The 15,461-nt window shown below is 35.8% G+C and overlaps 1 protein-coding gene across 1 annotated transcript in view; it reads left to right on the forward strand.

Moving 5' to 3' along the window:
- Positions 1–15,461, forward strand: part of CCDC73 (coiled-coil domain containing 73) — a 105,510-nt gene that overhangs the window by 73,241 nt on the left and 16,808 nt on the right. Inside the window, exons 12-13 of the mRNA XM_030864802.2 lie at positions 8,232–8,345; positions 12,681–12,815. Of these exons, the coding sequence (XP_030720662.2) occupies positions 8,232–8,345; positions 12,681–12,815 (249 nt within the window). The remainder of the gene's footprint in view (positions 1–8,231; positions 8,346–12,680; positions 12,816–15,461) is intronic.

Raw genomic sequence — 15,461 nt, forward strand, 5'->3', positions numbered from 1 at the left:
CTATCGCACCCCTTTAGGTGGACACAAAGCACCAAGCTGATTTCCCTGTGCTATGTGGCTACTTACCACTAGCTATCTATTTTACATTTGGTAGTATATATAAGTCTGTGCCACTCTCTCACTTCGTCCCTGCTTACCCTTCTGCCTCCCTGTGTCCTCAAGTCCATTCTCTACGTCTGCATCTTTATTCCTGTCCTGTCCCTAGGTTCTTCAGAACTGACTCACTTAACTCTGACTCACTTAACTCTGTATGACAGACTCTAGGTCCGTCCACCTCACTACAAATAACTCAATTCTGTTTCTTTTTATGGCTGAGTAATATTCCATTGTATATATGTGCCACATCTTCTTTATCCATTCATCTATCGATGGATGCTTAGGTTACTTCCATGTCCTGGTTATTGTAAACAGAACTGCAATGAACATTTTGGTACATGACTCTTTTTGAATTACGGTTTTCTCAGGGTGTATGCCCAGTAGTGGGATTGCTGGGTCATATGGTAGTTCTATTTTTAGTTTTTTAAGGAACCTCCGTACTGTTCTCCATAGTAGCTGTATCAATTTACATTCCCACCAACAGTGCAAGAGGGTTCCCTTTTCTCCACAATGTCTCCAGCATTTATTGTTTGTAGATTTTTGGATGATGGCCATTCTGACTGGTGTGAGGTGACACCTCAATGTAGTTTTGATTTGCATTTCTCTAATCATTAGTGATGTCGAGCATTCTTTCATGTGTTTGTTGGCAATCTGTATATCTTCTTTGGAGAAATGTCTGTTTAGGTCTTCTGCCCATTTTTGGATTGTGTTGTTTGTTTTTTTGATATTGAGCTGCATGAGCTGCTTGTAAATTTTGGAGATTAATCCTTGGTTAGTTTCTTCATTTGCAAATATTTTCTCCCATTCTGAGGGCTGTCTTTTTGTCTTGTTTATGCTTTCCTTTGCTGTGCAAAAGCTTTTAAGTTTCATTAAATCTCATCTGTTTATTTTTGTTTTCATTTCCATTTCTCTTGGAGGTGGGTCAAAAAGGATGATTTATGGCATAGAGTTTTCTGCCTATGTTTTCCTCTAAGAGTTTTATAGTGTCTGGCCTTTCATTTAGGTCTTTAATCCATTTGGAGTTCATTTTTGTGTATGGTGTTAGGGAGTGTTCTAATTTCATTCTTTTACATGCAGCTGTCCAGTTTTCCCAGCACCACTTACTGAAGAGGCTGTCTTTTCTCCATTGTATATTCTTGCCTCCTTTATCAAAGTTAAGGTGACCATATGTGCGTGTGTTTATCTCTGGGCTTTCTATCCTGTTCCATTGATCTATATTTCTGTTTTGTGCCAGTGCCATACTCTCTTGATTACTGTAGCTCTGTATGATAGTCTGAAGTCATGGAGCATGATTCCTCCAGCTCCATTTTTCTTTCTCAAGATTGCTTTGGCTGCTTGGGGTCTTTTGTATTTCCATACAAATAATGAAATTTTTGGTTCTAGTTCTGTGAAAAATGCCATTGGTAGTTTGATAGGGATTGCACTGAATCTGCAGATTCCTTTGGGTAGTATAGTCATTTTCACAATGTTGATTCTTCCAATCCAAAAACATGGTATATCTCTCCATCTATTTGTATCATCTTTAATTTCTTTCATCAGTGTCTTATAGTTTTCTGCATACAAGTCTTTTGTCTCCTTAGGTAGGTTTATTCCTAGGTATTTTATTCTTTTTGTTGCAGTGGCAAATGGGAGTGTTTCCTTAATTTCTGTTTCAGATTTTTCATCATTAGTGTATAGGAATGCAAGAGATTTCTGTGCATTATCCTGCTACTTTACCAAATTCATTGATTAGCTCTAGTAGTTTTCTAGTAGCATCTTTAGGATTCTCTACGTATAGTATCATGTAATTTGCAAACAGTGACAGCTTTACTTCTTTCCGATTTGGATTCCTTTTATTTCTTTTTCTTCTCTGATTGCTGTGGGTAGACTTCCAAAACTATGTTGAATAATAGTGGTGAGAGTGGACAACCTTGTCTTGTGCCTGATCTTAGAGGAAATGGTTTCAGTTTTTCACCATTGAGAACATTGTTGGCTGTGGGTTTGTCATATATGGCCTTTATTATGTTGAGGTAAGTTCCCTCTATGCCTACTTTCTGGAGGGTTTGTATCATAAATGGGTGTTGAATTTTGTCGAAAGCTTTTTCTGCATCTATTGAAATGATCATATGGTTTTTCTCCTTCAATTTGTTAATATGGTTTATCACATTGATTGATTTGCGTATACTGAAGAATCCTTGCATTCCTGGGATAAACCCCACTTGATCATGGTGTATGATCCTTTTAATGTGCTTTGGGATTCTGTTTGCTAGTATTTTGTTGAGGATTTTTGCGTCTATGTTCATCAGTGATATTGGCCTGTAGTTTTCTTTTTTTTGTGACATCTTTTTCTGGTTTTGGTATCAAGGTGATGGTGGCCTCATAGAATGAGTTTGGGAGTGTTCCTCCCTCTGCTGTATTTTGGAAGAGTTTGAGAAGGATAGGTGTTAGCTCTTCTCTAAATGTTTGATAGAATTCACTTGTGAAGTCATCTATTCCTGAGCTTTTGTTTGTTGGAAGATTTTTAATTACAGTCTCAATTTCAGTGCTTGTGATTGGTTTGTTTATATTTTCTATTTCTTCCTGGTTCAGTCTCGGGAGGTTGTGCTTTTCTAAGAATTTGTCCATTTCTTCCAGATTGTCCATTTTACTGGCATATAGTTGCTTGTAGTAATCTCTCATGATCCTTTGTATTTTTGCAGTGTCGGTTGTTACTTCCCCTTTTTCGTTTCTAATTCTATTGATTTGAGTCTTCTCCCTCTTTTTCTTGATGAGTCTGGCTACTGGTTTATCAATTTTGTTTATCTTCTCAAAGAACCAGCTTTTAGTTATATTGATCTTTGCTATCATTTCCTTCATTTCTTTTTCATTTATTTCTGATCTGATCTTTATGATTTCTTTCCTTCTGCTAACTTTGGGGTTTTTGGGTTCTTCTTTGACTAATTGCTTTAGATGTAAGGTTGGTTGTTTATTTGAGATGTTTCTTGTTTCTTGAGGTAGGGTTGTGTTGCTATCAGCTTCCCTCCTAGAACTGCTTTTTCTGCATCCCATAGGTTTTGGGTTGTCATGTTTTCATTGTCATTTGTTTCTAGGTATTTTTTGATTTCCTCTTTAATTTCTTCAGTGATCTCTTGGTTATTTAGTAGTGTGTTTATATTTTTTACAGATTTTTTTCCTGTAATTCATATCTAGTCTTATAGCATTGTGATCAGAAAAGATACTTGGTACGATTTCAATTTTCTTAAATTTACCAAGGCTTGATTTGTGGCCCAAGATGTGATCTATCCTGGAGAATATTCCACGAGCACTTGAGAAGAAAGTGTATTCTGTTGTTTTTGGATGGACTGTCCTATAAATATCAGTTAAGTCCATCTTGTTTAATGTATCATTTAAAGCTTGTGTTTCCTTATTTATTTTCATTTTGAATGATCTGTCCATTGGTGAAAGTGGGGTGTTAAAGTCCCCTACTATTATTGTGTTAGTGTCGATTTCCCCTTTTATGGCTGTTAACATTTGCCTTATGTATTGAGGTGCTCCTATGTTGGGTGCGTAAATATTTACAATTGTTATATCTTCTTCTTGGATTGGTCCCTTGATCATTATGTAGTGTCCTTCTTTGTCTCTTGTAATAGTCTTTATTTTAAAGTCCATTTTTTCTGATGAGAATTGCTACTCCAGCTTTCTTTTGATTTCCATTTCCAAGGAATATCTTTTTCCATCCCTTCATTTTCAGTCTGTATGTGTGCCTAGGTCTGAAGTGGGTTTCTTGTAGACAGTAGATATATGGGTCTTGTTTTTGTATCCATTCAGCCAGTCTATGTCTTTTGGTTGGAGCATTTAATCCATTTACATTTAAGGTAATTATTGATATGTATGTTCCTATTAGCATTTTCTGAATTGTTTTGGGTTTTTTATTGTAGGTCTTTTCCTTCTCTTACGTTTCCTGCCTAGAGAAGTTCCTTTAGCATTTTTGTAAAGCTGGTTTGGCAGTGCGGAATTCTGTTAGCTTTTGCTTGTCTGTAGAAGTTTTAATTTCTCTCATCAAAATTTCTCTTTAATTTCTCAAATCTGAATGAGATCCTTGCTGGGTAGAGTAATCTTGGTTGTAGGTTTTTCCCTTCATCACTTTAAATATGTCCTGCCACTCCTTTCTGGCTTGCAGAGTTTCTGCTGAAAGATCAGCTGTTAACCTTATGTGGATTCCCTTGTATGTTATTTGTTGCTTTTCCCTTGCTGCTTTTAATATTTTTTCTTTGTATTTAATTTTTGATAGTTTGATTAATATGTGTCTTGGCTTGTTTCTCCTTGGATTTATCCTGTATGGGACTCTCTATGCTTCCTGGACTTGATTGACTATTTCCTTTCCCATATTAGGGAAGTTTTCAACTATAATCTCTTCAAATATTTTCTCAGCCCCTTTTTTTTTTCTCTTCTTCTGGGACCCCTATAATTTGATTGTTGGTGCATTTAATGTTGTCCCAGAGGTCTCTGAGACTGTCCTCAGTTCTTTTCATTCTTTTTTCTTTATTTTGCTCTGCGGTAGTTATTTCCACTATTTTATCTTGCAGGTCACTTATCTGTTCTTCTGCCTCAGTTATTCTGCTATTGATTCCTTCTAGAGAATTTTTAATTTCATTTATCGTGTTGTTCATCATTGTTTGTTTGCTCTTTCGTTCTTCTAGGTCCTTGTTAAACTTTTCCTGTGTTTTCTCCATTCTATATCCAAGATTTTGGGTCATCTTTACTATCATTACTCTGAATTCCTTTTCACATAGACTGCCTATTTCCTCTTCATTTGTTTGGTCTCGTGAGTGTTTACCTTGCTTCTTCATCTGCCATGTGTTTCTCTGTCTTCTCATTTTGCTTTACTTACTGTGGGGTCTCCATTTCGCAGGCTGCAGGTTCGTAGTTCCCATTGTTTTTGGTGTCTGCCCCCAGTGGGTATGGTTCATTCAGTGACTTGTGTAGGCTTCCTGGTGGAGGGTACTGATGCCTGTGTTCTTGTAGATGAAGCTGGATCTTGTCTTTCTGGTTGGCAGGACCGCATCTGGTGGTGTGTTTTGGGGTTTCTGTGAACTTATTATGATTTTATGCAGCCTCTCTGTAGCTTGCTGGTAGTTGAGTGGAGCTGGGTCTTAGCGTTGAGATGGAGATCTCTGGGAGAGTTTTCGCCATTGATATTATGTGGGGCCAGGAGGTCTCTGGTGGACCAGTGTCCTGAACTCGGCTTTCCCACCTCAGAGGCTCAGACCTGACACCCAGCTGGAGCACCAAGACCCTGTCAGCCACAGGGCTCAGAAGAAAAGGGAGGAAAAAAAAGAAAGATAGAAAATAATAATAAAATAAAGTTATTAAAATAAAAAAATTTAAAAAAACAAAAAAGTAATAAGGGGCTTCCCTGGTGGCGCAGTGGTTGAGAGTCTGCCTGCCAATGCAAGGGACACGGGTTTGTGCCCCGGTCCGGGAAGATCCCACATGCCGCGGAGCAGCTGGGCCCGTGACCCATGGCTGCTGAGCCTGCGCGTCCGGAGCCTGTGCTCTGCAACGGGAGAGGCCGCAACAGTGAGAGGCCTGTGTATCGCAAAAAAAAAAAGAAAAGAAAAAAAAAGTAGTAAAAAAAAAAGAAAGAAAAAAGAGAGCAACCAAACCAAAAAACAAATCCACCAATGATAACAAGAGCTAGAAACTATACTAAAAAAAAGAAAACAAAGAAAAAAGACAGACAGAGCCCTAGGACATATGGTAAAAGCAAAGCTATACAGCCAAAATCACACAAAGAAGCATACACGTACACACTTAGAAAAGGGAAAAAAATATATGTATATATATATAAAAGGAAGAGAGCAACCAGATCAATTAACAAATCTACCAATGATAATCTCTAAATACTAAACTAAGATAATCATAAACCAGAAACAAATTAGATGCAAAAAGCAAACCCCAAGTCTACAGTTCCTCCCATAGTCCACCAGTTCAATTTTGGGATGATTCGTTGTCTGTTCAGGTGTTCCTCAAATGCAGGGTACATCAAGTTGATTGTGGAGATTTAATCCGCTGCTCCTGAGGCTGCTGGGAGAACTTTCCCTTTCTCTTCTTTGTTCCCACAGCTCCTGGGGTTCAGCTTTGGATTTGGCCCCGCCTCTGCGTGTGGGTCGCCTGAGGGCATCTGTTAGGGGGCTGTGGGTCCCTCAGGCCAGAGGGAGGGAGGGGTATGGAATACCAGGTGAGCCTGCGGCGGCAGAGGCCAGTGTGACATTGCAACAGCCTGAGGCGTGCCGTGTGTTCTCCCGGGGAAGTTGTCCCTGGATCACGGGACCCTAGCCGTAGTGGGCTGCACAGGCTCCCGGGACGGGAGGTGTGGAGAGTGACCTGTGCTCGCACACAGGCTTCTTGGTGGCTGCAGCAGCAGCCTTAGTGTTTCATGCCAGTCGCTGGTGTCTGTGCTGATAGCCGCGGCTCGTGCCCATCTCTGGAGCTCATTTAGGTGGTGCTCTGAATCCCCTCTCCTCGCGCACCCCAAAACAATGGTCTCTTGTCTCTTTGGCAGCTCCAGACTTTTTCCTGGACTCCCTCCCGGCTAGCTGTGGTGCACCAGCCCCCTTCAGGCTGTGGTCACTCAGCCAACCCCGGTCCTCTCCCTGGGGTCTGACCTCTGATCAGCTCCCAGCCCCCACCCGCCCCAGTGCGTCAGCAGACAAGCCTCTCAGGCTGGTGAGTGCTGGTCGGCACCGATCCTCAGTGTGGGAATCTCTCCACTTTGCCCTCCGCACCCCTGTTGCTGCGCTCTCCTCCGTGGCTCCGAATCTTCCCCACCACCCCGTCTCCTCCAGTGAAGGGGCTTCGTAGTGTGTGGAAACTTTTCCTCCTTCACAGCTCCCTCCCAGAGGTGCACGTCCCATCCCTATCCTTTAGTCTCTGTTTTTGTTTTTCTTTTGCCCTATCCAGGTACGTGGGGAGTTTCTTGCCTTTTGGGGAAGTCTGAGGTCTTCTGCCAGCATTCAGTAGGTGTTCTGTAGGAGCTGTTCTGTAGGTGTATTTTTGATGTATTTGTAGGGAGGAAGGTGATCTCCACGTCTTATTCCTCTGCCATCTTGAAAGTCTCCTAGGCCTATGAAGCCTTTAAAATGAGATAGATCTATATATAATGATATGGAAATTAAGCAAGATACATTATTCATAATTTTAGAAAAGCAGATTGCAGAACAACATGGTATGTATTATGTGGTTTCATCTCTACTTAAAAAGATATATTTTATGTACTTGTATGCTTATAGATAATTTCTGGAAGGATACACAAGAAACTACTAGAGTGGTTACCTCTGGGGAGGAGAGCTGGAAAAACAGTAGAGGAAAACTTTGCCTTTTCTTTCTATCCTTTGTGTGGCTTGGATGTTTACCCTGAATGTACTTAGCTTTAATAACGATAAACAAATGAACATAAAAATTTCAGATATATTAGACATGTAGGGAGAGTTCTTACTATTTGTCCTTTTAGAGAAGTTTACTTGGATTATCAGCAGACACTGAAGAAACCTAATAATATTGGTGACACTGATTTAATTGCTTTTAAACCCTTGTCTTAGAAAACAGTCATATTTTTACCCTTTAAAGGTTTTTTGGGAACAGGAGAGGGGAGTGTGGTGGTGATTATGTAATATGTTAATTTATGAGGTAATAAGTTAATATAGAAAATATTGAAGCTCTACTAAAAAAGTGTTAATTTGAAATTAAAAATTTAAATTGTAGTTAAGAGTTTTCCAGCCAATTAATTTCTGAAATAAACAGATATGGAAAATATGTTCTGTGGTAGATAAAAATTTTTAGTAGGGTTAGGCTGGATTGTGCTACATTTCATATTTTTCAGTGCTGTAGTTTATATTACTTTTTCAGTACATTAAAACTTATGCAGTGAAACTGAATAATGGCAATGTTTTTATACCCTTTTATAGCCATTTCTTTTTCATAACCTCCCCCTATTTCCTGTTAACTAAACTATAAGCACCTTTCTGTTAATTTATGAAAATTATTGTTGAGGTAGCACATCATCACTGATCTGTATGGCACTTTCAGCATGTTAGAAGCAAAGGTCCAAGCAACATAAAACACATCAAAATTCATTAATGTGGTATTGATTATTTTTTGGATAATTAATTTTATTGCAGACCCTTGAAAGAGATAATGAGCTGCAAAGGGAGAAGGTGAAAGAAAATGAAGAAAAGTTCCTTAGTCTTCAAAACAAGCATGAGCAAGCACTAGAAACTTGGAAAAAGCATGTAGGTTTATTAAACAGTAAAATATTAAAATATTTTAAGTAGTAGACATTTAAAATCACTATTAAATGCTAAAAAAATATTGCAAAAATAATATAGGAATAAAGTCTGACACATTGTCTTCTTGTACTTATATTTCCAAGAAGTGAATGTTTTTAAAGCTAAATTTAATAAAATTTTCTGTAATGCTTTCATGCATGAAAAACCATACATATACGTGTGTATTTACGTATATTTTGTATGACCTTTCATATGTGACAAAAATTAATTTTCCTTTTCACAAAACCATTGATAGTGTTTTAGTAAATGATTATAATAAAGAATTATATAGGTCTTATTGTTAGCTGATCTCTTTAGCTTTCCTCAGCAGTTTTGTTGACTTGTATTAAAGCCATGTTTAGAACATATATACAGTAGTTGGGTTCTATAGTATTAACATTTTATCATGAGAATTGTTACGTTATAAATGTGACTATTGCCTTAAAGCACAACTCTTTATTTTACATTAAATTTTAATTTCAGTGAAGTAGATAATAAAAGTGAAAAGTGATGTAAATTAAAGTTGTGAAATATAAGGTTCACTTTTAAGACTGGTGAACCCCCAAATCGATTACTTTATTATCTATTTTTATTGCCTTCAATTCTTTTAAAAGAACTAAAAAAAATAGAAGGTAATTATTTAAGTGTTTATGAAAGCTATATTTTGGGTAAGTAAGATTATATTTTAAACTATTATACTAATTATAATATAATTCTAATACTATACTAATATATTTTATAATAATATATATATGCATACTATTCTGTAGATGATTTTGTTTGATATAAATTGTTTTGTAAGTAATTCTTGATTTTTTGATCCATTTGCAGCTAACATGTTCTCTTAATCTGTATTTTGAAGAGATTAAATCTTCACTGATGAATTTGATAAGCGTTACCTAATTCTCAAAAAATATTTTGTAATTAATTGTATCAGAATACTATAAAATGCTTAGTGGCCCCTAAATAGGTAAAGTTTGTCATTAAGCAACAAGCATAGTAATTTTCATTTTAGCTTCAGCTAATCTACCTTGCATCCCAACACTTCCTTCTCATTTCTAAGGCTTAAAAGATCATGGAAATAGTACTGTCAGGATAAGGAAAACTATGAAGTAAAAAGAGAATATAAACTTGAATATGCCAGCCACACCAAAAATAATTAGTTGAGTTAAGAGAAAATTAAGCATTTATTTTTCCTAATGATATTTCAAGTATGTCCCTCTCCCAAGAAAAAAAAAGTCAATTGAATTAAGAAAATAAGCATTCAGCTTCACTGGTGAGGCCAGAGTCTATAATTTGGATAAAATTGGTTTTGTCTTAGGATTTTTAGCATCTAAAATCATTTCACTTCCATATGATTTCATACTAAACAGAACATAGGTAAATTTCTAAAAAGCTGCTTTGGTTGTATAGGAGTTTTCTTGAATGGGAGGTCAGATCTACTCTTTAATTGTGTTTCTATCTTGATACCAGTTTTTCACCATTCTTGAGTGAAGGAGAATTATAGTGTTGCTACTGAGATTGGATCAAAATGGGTTTCTAAAAATCATTAAAAGATACTGACAAAAATAAGATGAAATCATATATACTGCTGTTTAAAAAAATAAACAGTGAATATTACTAGATAATATATTTAAAACTCATTGAAATGTCTTAAAGAACATGGTATGTGTATCTGTTTTTATTTGGCTAGTTATACAGCCAATGGTTGTGTATAGATAAAAAGATAATAAATGGGGATGTTTAGAAATTATTTAGGGAAAGGGGGTATCACAAAAGGAATTCAATTCACAACATATGTTGAGCATCTGTTATGTGTTAGGCACTATTCTAGGTGCTGGATTTTCAAAGATGCCTAAAATACAAAGATTATTAAAGAGCTCACACTCTCAAAAGACAGGTAATTATTAAGTTAACCACAATAGTGTTGAGTGTTTTTAGTAGTGTTAACATTAGTATTAACAAATTACTGTGAAAGCACAAAATAAATCATATTGTTTAACTAGGTTGGAGAAAGTTTTAGAGAAAAGATGACACTAGAATTTGGACTTGAAAGATGAATAGGGTTTCACCAGGCAGAAGGTGCCTGCTTCCTATACTTCCTATTCCACTCTGTGGGTATTCCATTTAAGAAAGGGAAAAATGATGGAGGCATGAAACTGCATTCTCCAGGATGATGAATAGTCTGATCTAGAATGTGACAGTGGAAATTAGGTTGAGATCACCTTCTGAAGAGTTCTTTACGAAGGAAGTTGAATTTTATTTTATAAGTAATGGGAAGCCATTGAGATTTTTAAAGCAGAAAAGTGACATAGATCTGCATTTTAGAAAAATAACTCTTGCAACAGTATGGAGAATGGCGTTATGGAAAGAGATTAGTAAGAAGAATGTTGCAAATAATCTAACCACGAGCCTATGAGGGTGTAAATTAGGGCAACAGTAATGAGAACAGAGAAGAGGGATAGATACAGGAAGCATTTTGGAAGTAGAATTAGCAGGATTAGTGACATTTTATGTATAATGGATTTTAGAAGGAAAAGGAGTAAACTATGATTCTGAGATTAATATAATGAGCAGAATAATAATGTCACTAATTGACATAAGGAATGTGAAAGGAGAAGCACCATTTGGTGGATGAAAATGAGTTTAATTTGGGAACTGATGAATTTATGGTGACGGCAGGACATCTGACTTGAAATGTATATCATGCATTTGGAAACGTGAATCTAATCATAGGAGAGAGGTTGGGAGTGAGATATAGATTTAAGACTTATTAGCATAAAGATGAAATTTGAGGGTATGATAAGATCATCTGTGGAAGGAGTGGCAGACTTGAAGAGAAGGCTAAATAAAGAAGAAAGAGCCTTGGGGAACACCAACATTTTGCTAGTGGTTAGTGTGTGTATATTGGGGCAGGAGGGGAGAGGGAGCCTGATAAGAATGGTGAGAAAGGTAGAAGGATAGAGAGAGAGTAGTACCATGAAAATGAAGAAAAGAGGCTATTTCAAGAATAAGTAGTCAACATAGTCGAGCTACAGTGCTGTTAAATGGTGTGAAACTTGGAACAAGTCCTTTGGCTAATTTGCAGGTGATAGCTGAGAAAAATAATCAGTAGAACAATGAGGGCAGAAGTCGGTTGTTAAGGAGTGGTGAGAGATTAGAATTTGAAAGTAGTAAGAGTGGACTTTATTTTAAGAAGTAAGAGAGATAGAGTAATTGAGTCAAAGAGAAAAAAGTTAGGAACGTGACAAGAGCATATTTGTGGGCTGAAAACATGCTGGTATAGTGGGAAAGATTGAGACTAGGCAGGAGTGAAGAGATCTTTGCTAGAGCTAAGCTCTAAGGGAGACAGGAGTGACTTCCCTGATGGTCTAGTTGTTAAGACTTCACCTTCCAATGCAGGGGTGCGGGTTCGATATCTGGTCGGGGAGCAGATCCCACATGCCTCGCGGCCAAGAAAAACCAAAACATAAAACAGAAGCAGTATTGTAACAAATTCAATAAAGACTTTAAAAATGGTCCACATCAAAAAAATTTTTTATAAAAGGAGGGGAGGGGGAGACAGGAGAGGATGGGATAGAGAGCACTTGTGGAATTTTTAGTCGTTTAAAATTAAGAGAAACTTTTGTAATATTTTATGACAAAAAGGTATTTTTCTCTTCAATGGAACTTACTTTGTCTTACATTTGCGGTTCCTATGAAGGAGAACCCCCCCAAGAAAAAGATTATGAAATTTTATAGCCAGTAAAAGCCCAGTGTGTAGATGCAAGTATTAGGCTGAAGAGTCAGTTTCTGTTGTACTGCTTAGTGCTCAGTATTCTTCATCTAATTGAGTTAAAATCTGTATATCTAATTTGCAACAAGAAAATAAAACTTTAAGAAAGCAGTGAAGTGGTAACTTTTATAGAATTTTTATGATTAAAAATAAATTAATTTTTCATTTGTAACAAGAGGTAGTTTAATGTAGTACTTGAAAGCACAACCCCTAGACTTAGCCTTGGATTTGAATCTTGACTACCACTTTATATCTACCTGATCTTGGGCAAGCTACTTAACGTCTGTGAGCCTCACATTTCTCGCCTGTAAATTGGAGACTAAAAATACCTCATAGGATTTTTATGAGTATGAAATTATGTTTATTAAGTACTCAGCACAGTTCAATAAATGGTAGCTTTTAATATTAGTAATTACTTCTGGAATGTTTTCATTTTTTACTATTTCCAAAGACTTGTGTTAATAAAGTATTTTTATACAAAATAAATTTATATACGTGTTCATTTTGGTTAAATGTTATATTAGGTTGAAGAACTTAATGGAGAAATTAATGAGATTAAAAATGAGTTATCATCACTTAAAGAAACTCATACTAAGTTACAAGAACATTATGACGAATTATGCGATCAGAAAAAGTTTGAGGAAGACAAGAAGTTTCAGGTAAAATTCAAGTATGTTGGGGGTATAAGCTCTTAAAGAAATTAGGACCATCACTGATGATTTTCTCCATGCTTCATATTTTCCGTTTCTCAACTTTAAAAAATTAGTATAAGCGTTTAGTCTGTAATACATTTTTAGTTAATTTTTATGTACAATATGACATAAGGATCAAGGGTCTTTTTTTGGACATGAATTTTCAGTTCTAGCACATACCTTTGTGGAATAGACAATTTTTTCTCCCATTGTGCCTTGGTACTTTCTTTGAAAATCAGTTAACCAAATAAATATATGTGGGTCTATTTCTGCACCCTCTATTATATTCCTTTGATTATATGTCCATCTTTAAGCCAATATAACACTTCCTTTATTAGCGTAACTTTATAAGAAGTCTTAAAATGTGGTAGTATAGGTCCTTCAATTTTGTCCTTTTCCAAAATTGTTTTGGCTATTCTAAGTCCTTTGCGTTTCCATATAACTTTTGGAATCAGTTTGTCAGTTTCTAAAAGAAAAAGTCTCTGGGGTTTGGACTTGGATTGTGTTGAATGTATAGATTAATTTGCAAAGAATTGACATCATAACATACAATTCATGAACATGGTATATATCTTTACATTTATTTAGATATTCTTTAATATCCTTCAGAAATGTTTTGTAGTTTTCATTGCATAGATTTTGCAAGTATTTTGTTAAATTTATCCCAGAATATTTCATATTTTGTGCTCTTACTGTAAATAGTATTTTAAAAATTAATTTTTCTAATTGTTGCTAGTATATAGAATTAAAATTGATTTTTGTACATTGACCTTGTATCCTTTTACCTTTTCTTTTTCCTTTTACCTTTTTAATTAACTTATTATAGTAGTAGGGTTTTTTTGGTTGGACTTTGGAGTTTTCTATATATATGATTATGTCATCTGAGAATTTAAGGCAGATAAATTTTACTTCTTTTTCTGCTCTGTATACATTTTATTTTTTCCCTCAACTTATTGCCCTAGCTAGGACTCTTTAGTACGGTGTTAAATAAAAGTTGTAAGAGTTGACGTGCTTGCCTTACTTCTCATCTTAGATGGAGAGTATTTAATCTTTCATCATTTCATATTATGTTAGCCATAGATTTTTTTGTATATGCTCTTTGTCAGATTGAGGAAGTTTCCTTCTATTCCTAGTTCGCTGAGTTTTTATCATGAATGAATTTTTATCATGAGTGGGTATTAAAGTTTGTCAAATGCTTTTTCGGTATCTATTGAGATCATATTTTTTTCTTTATTCTGTTAATGTGTCAGTATTAACCAATTAATTACATTAATTAATTTCTAAATTTACCTTGCATTCCTCGGATATGTACTATCCTTTTTATATATGGCTAGATTTGATTTGCTAATGCTATGTTAGGGGTTTTGAATTGATGAGGAATATTGATATGTAGGTTTTGTTTTTTCTTTGCATTCTTTTGGTCTGTTTTTTTGTATCAGAGTAATACTGGCCACATAAATTGAGTTGGAATGTGTTCTTTCCTCCTGAAAGAGTATTGTGTAGAACTGGTGTTACTTACTAAATATTATATACAATTCATTGGTGAAGCTATCTAGGCTTTTTCTTTGTGGGAATATTTTTAATAACAAATATAGTTTTTAAATTATTTATAGGGCTATTCAGAGTCTCAATTTCTTTTTATGTCAGTGTGCAGAAAATAGTTGACATAGCAGGCCTGTGAAAGGCCTCTGAAAGACCTGCTTGTAAGTTTGGCTCTTGACTGGTACCTGGAACTTTGGATTTGGGGAGGGTTCCCACCACTTTCTAACAGACAGGAATGGCTCACTGGGCCTAAACTAAGTAGTTTACTTTGAACATCTGCTTTCTTTCTGGGAGTCAGGAGTTTTGGCACATGCTAGGCAGAGAGTGACCAGCAACCAAAAAACTTTGGGCATTGAGTCTCTAATGAGCTTTCTGGTAGACAACAATTTACATTTGTGATCACAATTCATTGCTGTGGGAATTAAGCATGTCCTATGTGACTCCACTAGAAGACTCTTGAAAGAGGTTTGTACATGGTTTCCTCCAGACTTCACCTCTTGTGCCTTTTCCCTTTGCTGATTTTGCTTTATATTCTTTGCTGTTATAAATCTTAGTCAGGAGTACAACTGTATATTGAGTCGTATGAGTCTTCACAGCAAATCACCAAACCTGGGGGTAGACTTGGAGACCTCCAACACAGTCCATTTTGCTAATTTTTCTTTCAAGGAACTTGTTCTTTTCATCTAACTTGTCAATTTATTGGTTATTGGCCTTTCTTCATTTCTAATATAAGCATTTAAAGCTATTAATTTTCCACTAAGCACTGCTTTAGCTTCATTCTACAAATTCTGATGTGTTGTGTTTTCATTCTTATTCAGTTGAACATATTTTAAAATTTCTCTTGTGAGCTCTTCCTTGACCCATGAATATGAGTTTGACCTATAAGCATGCTGTTTAATTTCCAAATATTTGAGAATTTTCCAAATATATTTCTGTTAATGACTTCAAAGTTAAGTAAGACTTTTATCATTTTAAATATATTAAGACTTGGTTTTTTGCCAAGTATATTGTCTATCTTGGCAAATATTTCATGTACCCTTGAAAAGAATGTGTATTCTGTTGTTGACTGGT

The sequence above is a fragment of the Globicephala melas genome, chromosome 8, assembly GCF_963455315.2.
Source record: "Globicephala melas chromosome 8, mGloMel1.2, whole genome shotgun sequence".
NCBI classification, from domain to species: Eukaryota; Metazoa; Chordata; class Mammalia; order Artiodactyla; family Delphinidae; genus Globicephala; species Globicephala melas.